The sequence below is a fragment of the Cetorhinus maximus genome, chromosome 17, assembly GCF_964194155.1.
Source record: "Cetorhinus maximus chromosome 17, sCetMax3.hap1.1, whole genome shotgun sequence".
Lineage (NCBI taxonomy): Eukaryota > Metazoa > Chordata > Chondrichthyes > Lamniformes > Cetorhinidae > Cetorhinus > Cetorhinus maximus.
Genome location: NC_135895.1, coordinates 76561247 through 76577120, shown reverse-complemented (window position 1 = coordinate 76577120; position 15874 = coordinate 76561247). Strand labels below are relative to the sequence as shown.

At 44.8% G+C, this 15874-nt stretch overlaps 1 protein-coding gene across 8 annotated transcripts in view; it reads left to right on the top strand.

Annotated features, from left to right (window-relative positions):
- Positions 1–15874, top strand: part of LOC144692509 (2-5A-dependent ribonuclease-like) — a 45477-nt gene that overhangs the window by 12866 nt on the left and 16737 nt on the right. For all 8 annotated transcript variants that reach the window (XM_078561463.1, XM_078561467.1, XM_078561465.1 and 5 more), the window contains one exon: positions 6658–8349. In XM_078561463.1, coding sequence (XP_078417589.1) covers positions 6687–8349 — 1663 coding nt within the window. In that variant the 5' untranslated portion in view covers positions 6658–6686. The remainder of the gene's footprint in view (positions 1–6657; positions 8350–15874) is intronic.

Sequence of the window (15874 nt, the reverse complement as noted above, 5' to 3'; positions counted from 1 at the left end):
TTCCGCTTTCTAGGGACTTTTGCAAACGATATTCAGCTGGGTTTTTGTTCTGTTTGTACAAAAATATTCTGTATATGTGGTCTAACTAGTGTTTTATACAGTTCTAGCATAATCTGCCTGCTCCTATATTTTATACTTTGGCTAACAAAAGAAAATTTCTATGTTTCGTCTTAGCCTCTTAACTATCTGTCCTGCTACCTTCAGGGACCTGTAGACATGCACTCCAAGGCCGCTCTGTTCCTCTACACTTCTCAGAATCCTCCCATTTATTGCGTATTCTTTGCCTTATTTGTCTTCCCCAAATGTATTACCTCACATTTCTCCGCATTGAATTCCATAACTTGGATTATTCCATAATTCCTTAACCCCCTGCACTTTAATTCCATAACTCCATAACCTAATCTGCTCTAAGTCTCACCACACGATTGAAGTCCCTCATTCCTGACGTTCTGCTACTGAGCTTGTGGGTATTAAAGCTCAGCCATAAGAACGGTTGATGTTATGATTTAATTAGATTCGCTACGCTCATTGCCACATGTTGCAGGCAGAGATGAGGAGGCAATGAGAGATGGGTGTGAGCCTGGCATCATTGGTAAGTGCCTGTGAGTGAGGTGGGAATATCTGGGTGTAATGTGTGAGTCCTGAGTTCCAGGGGCTGCTGCTTTGAACAGTGAAAGAGTTTGGTAGTGTGGTGGGTAGGAGATGTCATGAGAAGATGCATTCAGTGACCTTGACCATTTGTGAGAAGCCATTAGACTTCTTGTGGCACTGCTACCAGGTCCTAGGGGCCAGACTCCATTCATTGACCTCCCTAACTGCCTGCTCCCATTCACTTCTGCGTGTGCCCTTCTGTGGAACCATGTTGCCTCTCCTTCAAGCCGCGTCCATCACTCATCCGCCAGCCTTGGAACCCTCTCTCCATCCTGGTGTTCACTTTGCCATCATTTAATTTGCAGCAATGTTAGAACAGTGTATCTTCCCTTCAACGTGGACTGCCTGCCTTTATGAAAAGCAGACTGCTGTATCACATGGTTTCTGAGGAATGCTGTTGGAGTTCTCTGCTGAATGCAGAAGCAGCTGACAGCGTTAAGAAGGCTGCAGTATGGTGTCCACTTATCCAAACACTATAATCAGATAGGTAAGATGGATGCACCAAATTTGAGAGAATATATGTAAGAATAATAGCAGCAGGAGGCCATTCGGCCCTTTGAACCGGCTCCCCCATTCAGCCAAGATCATGGCTGACCCATCTCAATTCTGCCACCCCCATCTCCACACTATCCCCAGAAGTCTTAATTCCCACATTATCCAAAAATCTATCAATCCCTGTCTCAAATACACTCAAGGAATGAAATACGAGCATTTACAACCCTCTAGTTTAAAGAATTCCAGACATGTACAATCCTTTGAGTGAAAACAATTCACCTCATTTTGGTTCTAAATAGTCGATCCCTTATTCTGACATGGCAACACCTAAGATCTATACTTGCCAATGCTCCAGCTATGGCCGCACCAAGATTCTATATAATTGTAATAGGACTTCTTTGCTCTTACATTGGAATCCCTTTGTAATAAAGGTTAACTTTCCTTTTGCTCTTCTAATTGCTTGAATATTAACGTTCCTTGATCCATCCTTAAGGGAACAGTAATACCTGAATAGCAACATGTTCCCAGTGTCTCACTATTCAAAAATATTCTGCTTTTTAATTCTCCCTACCAAAATAGATAACTTCACTTGTTCCAAATTATATTCGATCAGCCCACTCATTCAACCTGTCTATATTCATATCTGTTTCTGTGCATATATAGTATATATGTGCACGTGTGTAATATATATGTGTATGTATATAATATGTGTACATATATACATGCTGCCCTCCTTGATCCAAGCAGGTGCAGGTAGGCCATGAATCATTAGCCCCGTGCCCAAAAGCAGGGCACACAAATTTGTAGCCCCCTTACAGCAGTACCCCTGTACATGCTTCAATTACATTTAGCTTTCTAGGAATTTGTGTAAACAATATTCATCTGGGTTTTTCCGTTTTGTAAATGTTCTGGTTAAAATAAATAACATAAAATGGCATTATAAATGTCTAAAAATGACACAAAGCAGCTGTTAGAGGATCCTTTGATAATTTGGATCTATTCACCCCGTCAAGTGAGCAAACGAATCCTCAAAGCAACCGCATCCTAAATGGATCAGAGATTCCACAGGGTCCATTCACGTGAATTCAAATATTACATTGGAGCTATCATGTGGCATCAGTGACAGCATGTCATGAATGTTCGAGGTTGTCTAGAAAAAGACATTAATTAACTGGGATTCTAGTGAAAGCCATTATTTGCCCAATTTTCTGGCTCTAGTAGTCCCATTTCCTGTTGCCAGGACTGATCCTATTGTTACTGAACATCAACAGAACAAGAACACACTTTAATGCCAAAATAACACAGAACTGAGATTCCATGGAAAATCCGTAAACAGATGATGATCTTAAATAATAGTGCTTCAAAGCTATTTTCTCCTTTTCTGGCTGTAATATTTACTCTCATACTCCTTTGACTTTTGTACATGGAATAGAGGTTTCTCTAGCTATTAAAGAGCATTGGGAGCGCTGGATCAATAAGAACTGAATTGATAGTTACAGGGACAAGTACACTGATATGATCAATATTCCATGGAATATGATGTTCCTTTGCACTGCTGGTACTGAGGAAATGTCAACTCCCTAAGGCTCCTTATAAGACCATAAGACATAGGAGCAGAAATTAGGCCATTCGGCCCATCGAGTCTGCTCCGCCGTTCAATCATGGCTGATAAGTTTCTCAACCCCATTCTCCCGCCTTCTCCCCGTAACCTTTGATCCCCTTACCAATCAAGAACCTATCTATCTCGGTCTTAAATACACTCAATCACCTGGCCTCCACAGCCTTCTGTGGCAAAGAATTCCATAGATTCACCACTCTCTGGCTAAAGAAGTTTCTCCTCATCTCTGTTCTAAAAGGTCTTCCCTTTACTCTCAGGCTGTGCCCTCGGGTCCTAGTCTCTCCTACTAATGGAAACATCTTCCCCACGTCCACTCTATCCAGGCCTTTCAGTATTCTGTAAGTTTCAATCAGATCCCCTCTCATCCTTCTAAGCTCCATCGAGTATAGACCCAGAGTCCTCAAACGTTCCTCATATGTTAAGCCTTTCATTCCTGGGATCGTTCTCGTGAACCTCCTCTGGGCCCTCTCCAGGGCCAGAACATCCTTCCTGAGATATGGGGCCCAAAATTGCTCACAATATTCTAAATGTGGTCTGACCAGAGCCTTGTAAAGCCTCAGCAGCACATCCCTGCTTTTATATTCTAGTCCTCTCGAAATAAATGCCAACATTGCATTTGCCTTCCTAACTACCGACTCAACCTGCAAGTTAACCTTAAGAGAACCCTGGACTAGGACTCCCAAGGCCATTTGCACTCCAGATTTCTGAATTCTCTCCCCATTTAGAAAATAATCTGTGCCTCTATTCTTCCTACCAAAGTGCATGACCTCACACTTCCCCACGTTGAATTCCATCTGCCACTTCTTTGCCCATTCTCCTAAACTGTCCAAATTCTTCTGCAGCCTCCCCACCTCCTCAAAACTACCTGTCCCTCCACCTATCTTTGTATCATCTGCAAACTTAGCCAGGATGCCCTCAGTTCCTTCATCTAGATCATTAATGTGTAAAGTGAAAAGTTGTGGTCCCAACACTGACCCCTGCGGAACTCCAATAGTCACCGGCCACCGTCCTGAGAAGGTCCCCCTTATCCCCACTCTCTGCCTCCTACCAGACAGCCAATCTTCTATCCATGCTAGTACCTTGCCTCTAACACCAAGGGCTCTTATCTTACTGAGCAGCCTCCTCTTCGGCACCTTGTCAAAGGCCTTCTGGAAGTCCAAGTAGATAACATCCATTGGCTCTCCTTTGTCTAACCTAATCGTTACCTCCTCAAAGTATTCTAACAGATTTGTCAGGCATGGCCTCTCCTTGATGAAACCATGCTGACTTTGCCCGATTTTATCATGCACTTCCAAGTATTCTGAAATCTCATCCTTAATAATGGACTCTAAAATCTTACCAACGACCGAGGTCAGGCTAATCGGCCTGTAATTTCCTGTCTTTTGCCTCACTCCCTTCTTAAACAGGGGGGTTACATTAGCGATTTTCCAGTCCTCAGGAATCCTCCCTGACTCCAGTGATTCCTGAAAGATCACCACGAACGCCTCCACTATCTCTTCAGCTATCTCCTTCAGAACTCTGGGGTGTAATCCATCTGGTCCAGGTGATTTATCCACCTTCAGACCTTTCAGTTTTCCTAGCAGCTTCTCCTTTGTAATGGCCACCATACTCACCTCTGCCCCCCGACTCTCTTGAACTTTGGGGATGTCACTCGTGCCTTCCACTGTGAAGACTGACGCAAAGTACCTATTCAGTTCCTCCGCCATTTCTTTGTCCCCCACTACTACTTCTCCAGCGTCATTTTCCAGCGGCCCAATGTCCACTTTTGCCTCTCTCTTACCCTTTATATATCTAAAAAAACTCCTGCAATCTTCTTTTATATTACTGGCTAGTTTACCCTCATATTTAATCTTCTCCCTCCTTATTTCTTTTTTAGTGGTCCTCTGTTGGTCTTTGTAGGCTTCCCAAACCCCTGATTTCCCTTTTATGCTGTCCCTAACTTCCCTTGTCAGCCATGGTTGCCTCGTCCTCCCTTTAGTATGCTTCTTCTTCCTAGGGATGAATTTTTGCCTTGTCTCCCAAATTACACCCAGAAACTCCTGCCATTGCTGTTCCACTGTCTTTCCTGCTAGGCTCATCTCCCAGTCAATTCTGGCCAGCTCCTCCCTCATGCCTCTGTAGTTGCCTTTATTCAACTGTAGTACCGTTACATCTGATTCCAGCTTTTTCCCCTCAAATTGCAGGGTAAATTCTATCATATTATGGCCACTTCCTCCTAAGGGTTCCTTCACCTTAAGCTCCCTTATCAAATCTGCTCATTACATATCACTAAATCCAGAACTGCCTGTTCCTTAGTGGACTCCACCACAAGCTGTTCCAAAAAGCCATCTCGTAGACATTCCACAAAATCCTTTTCTTGGGATCCACTACCAACCTGATTTTCCCAGTCTACCTGCATGTTGAAATCCCCCATGATCACTGTAACCTTGCCTTTCTTACACACCTTTTCTATCTCCTGGTGTATCTTGTGCCCCACATCCTGAATACTGTTCGGAGGCCTGTACATAACTCCCATTATGGTTTTTTTTACCTTTGCGGTTCCTCAACTCTACCCACACAGATTCTACATCATCTGATCTTATGTCGTTTCTTGCTATCGATTTAATTTCATTTGTTACTAACAAAGCAACCCCACCCCCTCTGCCAAGCTGCCTATCTTTTCGATAGGTTGTATATCCTTGGATATTTAGCTCCCAGCCCTGATCCCCTTGCAGCCATGTCTCCGTAAGGCCCGCCATATCATACCTGCCAATTTCAATCTGCGCCACAAGCTCATTTACCTTATTTCGTATGCTGCGTGCATTCAGATACAACTCCTTCAGTCCTGTATTTCCCGTCGCCTTTCTCATTGTCGTCCCTTTATCTGATGTGCTTGAAGTTAGATTCCTAGCCCTTTCCAAACACTCTGTCCTATTTTGTGTTCTGGGGTCTTTAATAGCCTCTCCTGGGCTCTTCTTTCTTTTCCGTTTTTTCATAATTTTCCATGAAGTTGAATCCACCCCCCCACATGCTAACCTGCTGCTTTGTTTCCCATTAGTCATACTTCTTGGAGTTTTACCCTTCCCTCCCCCCCCCCCACTTTCTAGTTTAAAGTCCTGTTGACCACCCTATTTACCCTTTTCACTAGAACATTGGTCCCAGATCGGTTCAGTTGGAGACCATCCCAACGGTACAGATCCCTCCTGTTCCAATACTGATGCCAGTGCCCCACGAAATGGAACTCCTCTTTCCTACACCACTCCTTTCGCCATGTGTTTACTTCCCTTATTCTCGCGTCCCAATGCCAATTTGCACGTGCCTTGGGTAGAAATCCGGAGATTATAACCCTTGAGGACCTGTTCTTTAATTTAGTTCCTAGTGTTAGAGCTCCTTCGACCTCTAACACTTACAAGAGCAAGGCCAACAGACTCATGGGAACACCACCAGCTGTAAGTTCCCTCCAAAGTTACTCACCATCCTGACTTAGAAATATATCGCTGTTCCTTCACTGCAGCTGGGTCAAAATCCTGGATCTCCCTCCCTAATAGTACCTAAGGTTTACCAACACCAGATGGATTGCAGCGGTTGAAGAAGGTGGCACCCTGCCATCTTCTCAAGGGACGGGGAACTAATGTTGTCCTTGCTAGCAACACTCACATCCCATGAGCAAATCAAAAAAAAAGTTTAATAGGAAGTGATTAAACAAGATTGAAAAAGAAAAGATCGTAGGGATTTGTTGGAAGGACCATGGGGAACTGGGGACAACCTGTACAATAAAGTCTTGATTGAAACTCTAATACTTTGTTAATAGGAACTAAAGGATCACTGGATGTCTAGAAGATCAAGTTGGATGTTCTGAAGTCAGTTTACCCCTTACCGTGCAATCATTATTTTGATTTGTTTCTTCTAAATAGGAAGGAAGCTAAACTTCAACAAGAAAAGCATGGCGGAACAAGAAAAGAAATTGGTTGAAGCTCTTTATGGAACAGAACTTGGTAAAAAGCTTCGCGATCTCTGTGAGTCCAGAAATCCTGATCTCTCTCAAGTCGAAAGATTGATCAAAGACGGAGCCTTGAAGAATTTTGATGCTGATATGTTTGGAGCTGCTTTATGTCTTGCTGCAACAAAAGGTCATGTAGGTGTTGCCAAGTTGCTTTTGAGTAACGAAGCAAACGTGAACTATAAGATGCCAGATAATGGTTGGACACCGCTCCTTAATGCTGTACAAGCAGAGTATGAAAACATCATTGACTTACTGTTGCAACATGGGGCTGCTCCAGGGCTTAGGAAGAAAAATGGAGCAACACCTTTCATTGTTTCTGCAATAACTGGCAATGTAAATCTCATCGGAAAGTTTCTAACCCTGGGTGCAGACATCAATGAGACGGATGACAACGGTTTTACTGCCTTTATGGAAGCAGCACAGTACGGTAAAGAGGAGGCTCTACGCTTTCTCTTCCAGAAGAACGCTGAGGTGAACAAGCACAGGGAAGTGTCTGATGCCAAAAAGAAGGTGGGAAAAGGAGGAAAGACTGCCCTGATTGATGCTGTGGCAAAAGGTCATGAGAGCATTGTTGACATCCTGTTGGATGAAATGCATGCAGATGTTAATGCGCCTGACAACCTTGGCAAAACAGCGTTAATCCATGCCTTGGAGATAGACAGCCAAGCAATTGCGGAGACTCTGTTGAAACATGGAGCTGATGTTAACATCATAGACAAAAATCGAAACACACCTCTAAGTACTGCATTGACCAAATCTACCTTGAAAAGCCCTGTGATGCAACTGCTGATGCAGCACACACAGAATCTAAATGTTCGGGATTACAATGGAAAAACGCCATTGATCCTTGCAGTAGAAAAGAAGATTTCAAAGGTGGTTGAACTTCTGCTAAAGGATCAAAGAATTGAAATCAATGCACAAGATAATTCAGGGCGGACAGCCCTAATAGCAGCGGTTGAAAATAAAGATGTTTCATTGACAAAAATGTTGTGTGAGAAAGGAGCTGATGTCTCCTGTGCGAATAATAGCGGGATTACACCGTTAATGATAGCCAGAAGGAACTATGACAATAAAACAGCAAATGTGCTGATTAAATATGAGGCAGCGATGACATCCAACATCAGACCTCCTTCAAGATGGAAGGAGCATAGTGTGCGCTGGCATGAAACTCTGGGGAAACTGCAGGTGGAACCCCGTGCCCCCACTGGGAAACTAAAACTATCCAGAATTTCGGATTTTAAGATTACGAAAGACAACATAACGGAAGTCTACCTTGGTTTCTATAACAATGAGATTGAAGTGGCAGTGAAATGTCACAGGAACGGCAGTGAAGAAGCCAAAAATGAAATGGATTGCCTCAGAGATCCTACGATCAATGGTAGCAGCCTGTTTGTTAACCTCCTGCATTGGGAAAGTGATGAGTTTTGCGATTATTTATGCCTGAATCTCTATGAGTATAATCTCGAGGAATGTGTGACCAAGTGGCCTACGGAAATTCGAGAGAAGGCTCCTAAAATAATGAAGCAGTTGGTTGACGCTCTTCAGGTTTTGCATGGAGCTGGATTCGCTCACCGGGATTTACATCCAACAAATGTCCTCAGAGGTAATCTCTCTGACATTTTCATCTATTTTAGACTGTAACAAATTCTGAGGTGTTGCCAATTGAATCTTTGTGCACGTCAACTATTTGATTCATTGTGTTCTAAACTAGAAAGCCAGGTGGTGAAGGATAGAACTAGAGGCAATCTTTACACATTTTTATAAGCATTTATTTACAGAGATACACATTACAAGCACACATCCCCTAACCCAACAACCACAGTTTCAGTCTGTCTATTTATTGCAAAACAGAGAGACTTTAAAAAAAAAACTTTCTACACCTACATGCAATTCCATCAGTTACGTGCATAACTGGAGAGAACCTGGACAGTCAATGAATGGATCAAATCCCTAGGTGACAGATGAGCCTCCGTTTAACATTTCACCCGAAAGCGGGCGCCTCCAATAACAGCACTCCTCCAATTCTGAAGTGTCACTCTAGGTTGTTTCCTCATCTGTAGTGGGGTTTGGGGCCACAGCCGTCTGACACAGCGTTACCAACGGAGACAAGCTGAAAATTTTGCTAAAAGGCTTGTCAAATACTCGTCGTTTAGACTAGTAGCTCCTTTCATTGAGGTTTATGAAAATATGCAGCTTAGTTCTACTGGTGAGATTGACTGTAACTTGCTCATCACTTTCGTTTGCTAGTTGAGTCCCTCATTTGTGGAAATTCATTGTTGCTGAGCACCGGCTGGGCTGCTCGGTGTGCCGGAGGCTCCATCTGCCCTGCCTTTCGGAACCATGCTAATGCCCACCACCTACATCCAATTAACTGGGATTAATATGCAATGAGCCACTGCAGAAAATGCTGGAAATACTCAGCAGGGTTGGCAGCATCTGTGGAGAGAGAAACTGCGGTAACGTTTCAGGTCGATGACCTTCCTGCAGAACTGGAAAAAGTTAGCAATGAGCAGCTTTTAAACTAATACAGAACCAGGGAAAAGGCGGCAGGTGCAAGTACGAAGGGATGGGGGTAGAAGTAATAAAATGACAAAAGTGCGAAGGCTGTAAGGTGAAAGTGGGTGACACTGGGACAGGTTTGGTGACAAAAGACGGATTCTGAGGAGGTGTAAATAGTCAGAGCAAGGAAGCATGGGAAACCTGGCAATGAGAAAGCTTCTGTGGCCTATGGGCAAGGCAGAGAAAGGTAGTTAAACCCCAAGTATGCTGACCACCCCAGGGGTAGGTGGGGTGGGTGGGGGGGCGCGGCGAGCCATTGAAATCTCCGTTCACATCGGCGGGAGCGGAAGCTCCCGCCGGCGTGAGGGGCTGGAAAATTCCGGCCCTGGTGTCAAACGTTGTCTGATTACGCTCCCATGAAGCACCTTGAGACAGTTTACCATGTTAAAGATGCCATATAAATGTAAGTTGTTGTTGCTGTTGCTTAGGCATTGGCAGTAACCCCAAAATAAACATGCTTTACTTAACTAAGTGCCAGTGGATGGTAAGACCTTTTTTTAATCAGCTCTTCCCCCTGGCCACCCCCTTAGCAAGCTCACTTTATGGTGCCCACTGGCTGGGGTGTGTGAGCCATTGGCACCAACACAGCAATGTGAAAGCAGCCTCAGAGCAGCCAGGAGGTAACATAATGCAGGGCAGTACTTTCCTAGGGCTGGACTTAAAACATGTTGGAATCAGACTTGGCTCAGTTTGTTGCACTTTCTCCTCTGAGTCAGAAGATTGTGGGTTCAAGTCCCAGTCCAGGACTTAAGCCCAAAATCATTGCTGACATCTGTGCAATACTGAGGGAGTGCTACACTGTCAGAAGTGTGGTCTTTCAGATGAGACTTTAAGCTGGGGCTCTATCTGCCCGCTCAGCTGGATATAAAAGGTCCCACTGTGCTACTGAAAGAAGTACAGGGAAGTTAACCCCGTATTTATCTGCCAGTCAACACCTAAGCTTGACTAGCCGTTTCCTTGCTGTGCGTACATTAGGTTCTGTGTTTCCTTGCAACAGAATTGTTACGGCACAGAAGGAGGCCATTTGGCCTATTGTGTCTGCACCGGCTCTCCAAATGAGCAACTCACCTAGTTCTATTCTCCTGCATTGTCCCCGTAAACCTGCACGTCCCTCATTTTCAGATAACAGTCTAATTCCCTTTTGAGTGCTCCTATTGAACCTGCCTCCACCACACTCTCAGGCAGTGCATTCCAAACCCTAACTACTCGCTGCATGAAAAAAGTTTTTCCTTATGTCGCTTTAGCTTCTTTTACTGACTACTTTAAATCTGTGCCCTCTTTCACGAGTGGGAACAGTTATTCCCTACCTATGTCCAGACCCTCCATAATTTTGGATACAGGAGTGATGACACTTCCAAAGGTGAAAGGGCAGGTGATGTGCTGTAGCTGTATGATGTGGGAGCTGGCTGATCCCATTGCGAGCCGCAGTGACCACATCTGCTGCAAGTGTTGGTTGCTGGAGGAACTCTGGCTCCGGACGCTGCGGCACATCCGGGAGGGGGAAGAGTTACCTGGACGCTTTGTTTGTGGAGGAGGTCACACCCGATAGATTAAGTACCTCAAGTTTAGTCAGTGGTCAGGGTCAGCAGGATGTGACTGCAAGTGAGGCAGGTAGAGGGATCCTATGTTCAGGAACAGAGGAGCCTCAGCTCTTGACCTTGTCCAACAGGTACGAGGTACTTGCTCCCTGCGTGGATGAGGAACAGGGCTGTAGGGAGGATGAGCCAGCTGACCATGGCACAGGAGGCCATTCAAGACGGGGGAGCAAAAAGACAAGTGGTAGTTGTAGTGGATTCTATAATTAGGGGAATTGATAGCTTCCTTTGTAAGCAGGTTCGAGATTCCAGCATGGTATGTTGCCTGCCCGGTGCCAGGGTGAGGGACATCTCTGACCGGCTTGAAAGGATATTGGAGAGGGAGGGGGAAGATCCAGTTGTTGTGGTCCACGTCGGGACAAATAACATAGGTAAGACTAGGAAAGAGGACCTGTTTGGGGATTATCAGGAACTAGGAACTAAATTAAAGAACAGGTCCTCAAGGGTTATAATCTCCGGATTACTACCCAAGGCATGTGCAAATTGGCATAGGGACGTGAGAATAAGGTAAGTAAACACGTGGCTAAAGGAGTGGTGCGGGAAAGAGGGGTTCCATTTCGTGGGGCACTGGCGTCAGTATTGGAACAGGAGGGATCTGTACCGTTGGGACGGTCTCCACCTGAACCGATCTGGGATCAATGTTCTAGCGAAAAGGGTAAATAGGGTTGTCAACAGGACTTTAAACTAGAAAGTTGGGGGGAGGGAAGGGTAAAACTCCAAGAAGTATGACTAATGGGAAACAAAGCAGCAGGTTAGCGTGTGAGGGGGGTGGATTCAACTTCATGGAAAATTATGAAAAAACTGAAAAGAAAGGAGAGCCCAGGAGAGGTTATTAAAGTCCCCAGAACACAAAATAGGACAGAGTGTTTGGAAAGGGCTAGGAATCTAACTTCAAGCACATCAGATAAAGGGACGACAATGAGAAAGGCGACGGGAAATACAGGACTGAAGGTGTTGTATCTGAATGCACGCAGTATACAAAATAAGGTAAATGAGCTTGTGGCGCAGATTGAAATTGGCAGGTATGATGTGGTGGGCATTACGGAGACATGGCTGCAAGGGGATCAGGACTGGGAGCTAAATATCCAAGGATATACATCCTATCGAAAAGATAGGCAGCTTGGCAGAGGGGGTGGGGTTGCTTTGTTAGTAAGAAATGAAATTAAATCAATAGCAAGAAATGATGTAGGGTCAGATGATGTAGGATCTGTGGGAGTAGATTTGAGGAACCGCAAAGGTAAAATAACCATAATGGGAGTTATGTACAGGCCTCCGAACAGTATTCAGGATGTGGGGCACAAGATACACCAGGAGATAGAAAAGGGGTGTAAGAAAGGCAAGGTTACAGTGATCATGGGGGATTTCAATATGCAGGTTCACTGGGAAAATCAGGTTGGAAGTAGATCCCAAGAATAGGAATTTGTGGAATGTCTACGAGATGGCTTTTTGGAGCAGCTTGTGGTGGAGCCCACTAGAGAACAGGCAATTCTAGATTTAGTGATGTGTAATGAGGCAGTTTTGATAAGGGAGCTTAAGGTGAAGGAACCGTTAGGAGGAAGTGACCATAATATGATAGAATTTACCCTGCAATTTGAGAGGAAAAAGCTGGAATCAGATGTAACGGTATTACAGTTGAATAAAGGCACCGACAGAGGCATGAGGGAGGAGCTGGCCAGAATTGACTGGGAGATGAGCCTAGCAGGAAAGACAGTGGAACAGCAATGGCAGGAGTTTCTGGGAGTAATTTGTGAGACACAGCAAAAATTCATCCCTAGGAAGAAGAAGCATACTAAAGGGAGGATGAGGCAACCATGGCTGACAAGTGAAGTCAGGGACAGCATAAAAGCTAAAGAGAAAGCACACAATGCGGCGAAGAGCAGTGGGAAAGCAGGGGATTGGGAAGCCTACAAAGACCAACAGAGGACAACTAAAAAAGAAATAAGGAGGGAGAAGATTAAATATGAGGGTAAACTAGCCAGTAATATAAAAGAAGATTGCAAGAGCTTTTTTAGATATATAAAGGGTAAGATAGAAGCAAAAGTGGACATTGGGCCGCTTGTAAATGATGCTGGAGAAGTAGTAGTGGGGAACAAAGAAATGGCGGAGGAACTGAATAGGTACTTTGCATCTGTCTTCACGGTGGAAGAGATGAGTAACATCCCCAAAGTTCAAGAAAGTCGGGGGGCAGAGGTGAGTATGGTGGCCATTACCAAGGAGAAGGTGTTAGGAAAACTGAAAGGTCTGAAGGTGGATAAGTCACCTGGGCCAGATGGATTATACCTCAGAGTTCTGAAGGAGATAGCTGAAGAGATAGTGGAGGCGTTAGTGGATCTTTCAGGAATCACTGGAGTCAGGGAGGGTCCGAGAGGACTGGAAAATCACTAATGTAGCCCCCCCTGTTTAAGAAGGGAGTGAGGCAAAAGACAGGAAATTACAGGCCGATTAGCCTGACCTCGGTCGTTGGTAAGATTTTAGAGTCCATTATTAAGGATGAGATTTCAGAATACTTGGAAGTGCATGATAAAATCAGGCAAAGTAAGCATTGTTTCATCAAGGGGAGGTCATGCCTGACAAATCTGTTAGAATTCTTTGAGGAGGTAACGAGTAGGTTAGACAAAGGAGAGCCAATGGATGTTATCTACTTGGACTTCCAGAAGGCCTTTGACAAGGTGCCGCACAGGAGGCTGTTCAGTAAGATAAGAGCCCATGGTGTTAGAGGCAAGGTACTAGCATGGATAGAAGTTTGGCTGTCTGGTAGGAGGCAGAGAGTGGGGATAAGGGGGTTCTTCTCAGGATGGCGGCCAGTGACTAGTGGAGTTCCGCAGGGGTCAGTGTTGGGACCACAACTTTTCACTTTACACATTAATGATCTAGATGAAGGAACTGAGGGCATCCTGGCTAAGTTTGCAGATGATACAAAGATAGGTGGAGGGACAGGTAGTATTGAGGAGGTGGGGAGGCTGCAGAAGGATTTAGACAGTTTAGGAGAATGGGCAAAGAAGTGGCAGATGGAATATAATGTGGGGAAGTCTGAGGTCATGCACTTTGGTAGGAAGAATAGAGGCATGGTCTATTTTCTAATTGGGGAGAGAATTCAGAAATCTGGAGTGCAAAGGGACTTGGGAGTCCTAGTCCAGGATTCTCTTAAGGTTAACTTGCAGGTTGAGTTGGTAGTTAGGAAGGCAAATGCAATGTTGGCATTTATTTCGAGAGGACTAGAATATAAAAGCAGGGATGTGCTGCTGAGGCTTTATAAGGCTCTGGTCAGACCACATTTAGAATATTGTGAGCAATTTTGGGCCCCGTATCTCAGGAAGGATGTTCTGGCCCTGGAGAGGGCCCAGAGGAGGTTCACGAGAACGATCCCAGGAATGAAAGGCTTAAGATATGAGGAACGTTTGAGGACTCTGGGTCTATACTCGATGGAGTTTAGAAGGATGAGGGGGGATCTGATTGAAACTTACAGAATACTGAAAGGCCTGGATAGAGTGGACGTGGGGAAGATGTTTCCATTAGTAGGAGAGACTAGGACCCGAGGGCACAGCCTGAGAGTAAAGGAAGACCTTTTAGAACAGAGATGAGGAGAATCTATGGAATTCATTGCCACAGAAGGCTGTGGAGGCCAGGTGATTGAGTGTATTTAAGACCGAGATAGATAGGTTCTTGATTGGAAAGGGGATGAAAGGTTACGGGGAGAAGGCGGGAGAATGGGGTTGAGAAACTTATCAGCCATGATTGAATGGCGGAGCAGACTCGATGGGCCGAATGGCCTAATTTCTGCTCCTATGTCTTATTGTCAAAGAGCATCATTGACTGTAAGACAACCTGAGCTATGAATGGAATTTCTTTAGTTTATCGGCATGGTCAAGAAACATTGTTGGGGAAAAGTCCAAGAAACATTACTGTGCATCCAACTCGTTCAGTCACTCACCCTGGAATCCCTGATAGGGATAGATAACAGTCAAACCTGTTCACCTCGGTGCTGCTGCCTTTACACCACCTGATATGATGGAAACAATCTCTCTAGAGGTGAAGAAACTGTGAAGCGCAAGAACAAGTGAACTTAATTAGTTCTGAAGAAGGGTCATCCAGACTCGAAACGTTAACTCTGTCTTTCTCTCCACAGATGCTGTCAGACCTGCTGAGTTTTTCCAGCAATTTTTGTTTTTGTTTTTTCAGATTTCTAGCATCCGAAGTATTTTGCTTTTGAACTTAATTATATGTGTTTCGGATCAGTGCAAAACTAACACAGATTTCTCCTTAGAATCATCGAATAGCTACAGTGCATAAGGGGGCCACTTGGCCCATCGTGCCTGCACTTGTTCTCTGGAGGAGCAACTTGCTTAGTACCATCCACCCCCCCCCCACCAACCTTCTCCCTGTAGCCCTGCACATTCTTCCTTTTGAAGTAATAATCCAATTCCCTCTTGAATGCCTCGATTGAATCTTCCTCCACCACACGCTCAGACAGTGCATTCCAGACCTTAACCACTCGCTGTGTGAATAAGTGTTTCCTCATGTCCCCATTGCTTCTTTTGCCAGTTGGCTTAAATCTGTGCCCTCGTGTTTTCAATCCTTCCACCAATAGGAACAGTTTCTCCCTGTCTACTCTGTCCAGATCCCTCATGGTTTTGAATACCACTCCTCTCAACCTTCTCCAAGGGAAACAGTCCCAGCTTCTCTAATCAATCCACATAACTGAAGTTGCTCATCCCTGGAACCATTCTCGTAAATCTTTTCTGCACTCGCCCCAATGCCTTCACGTCCTTCCTATAGTGTGGCGCCCAGAACTGGATGCAATGCTCCAGTTGAGGCTGAACAAGTGTTTTCTACAGTTTTAGCATAACCTCCTTGCTTTTATACTCTATGCCCCTATTGATAAAGCCCAGGATACTGTATGCTTTATTACCTATTCTCTCAACCTGTCCTGCCACCTTCAATGATTAATGCACATGAACACCCAGGTCCTTCTAC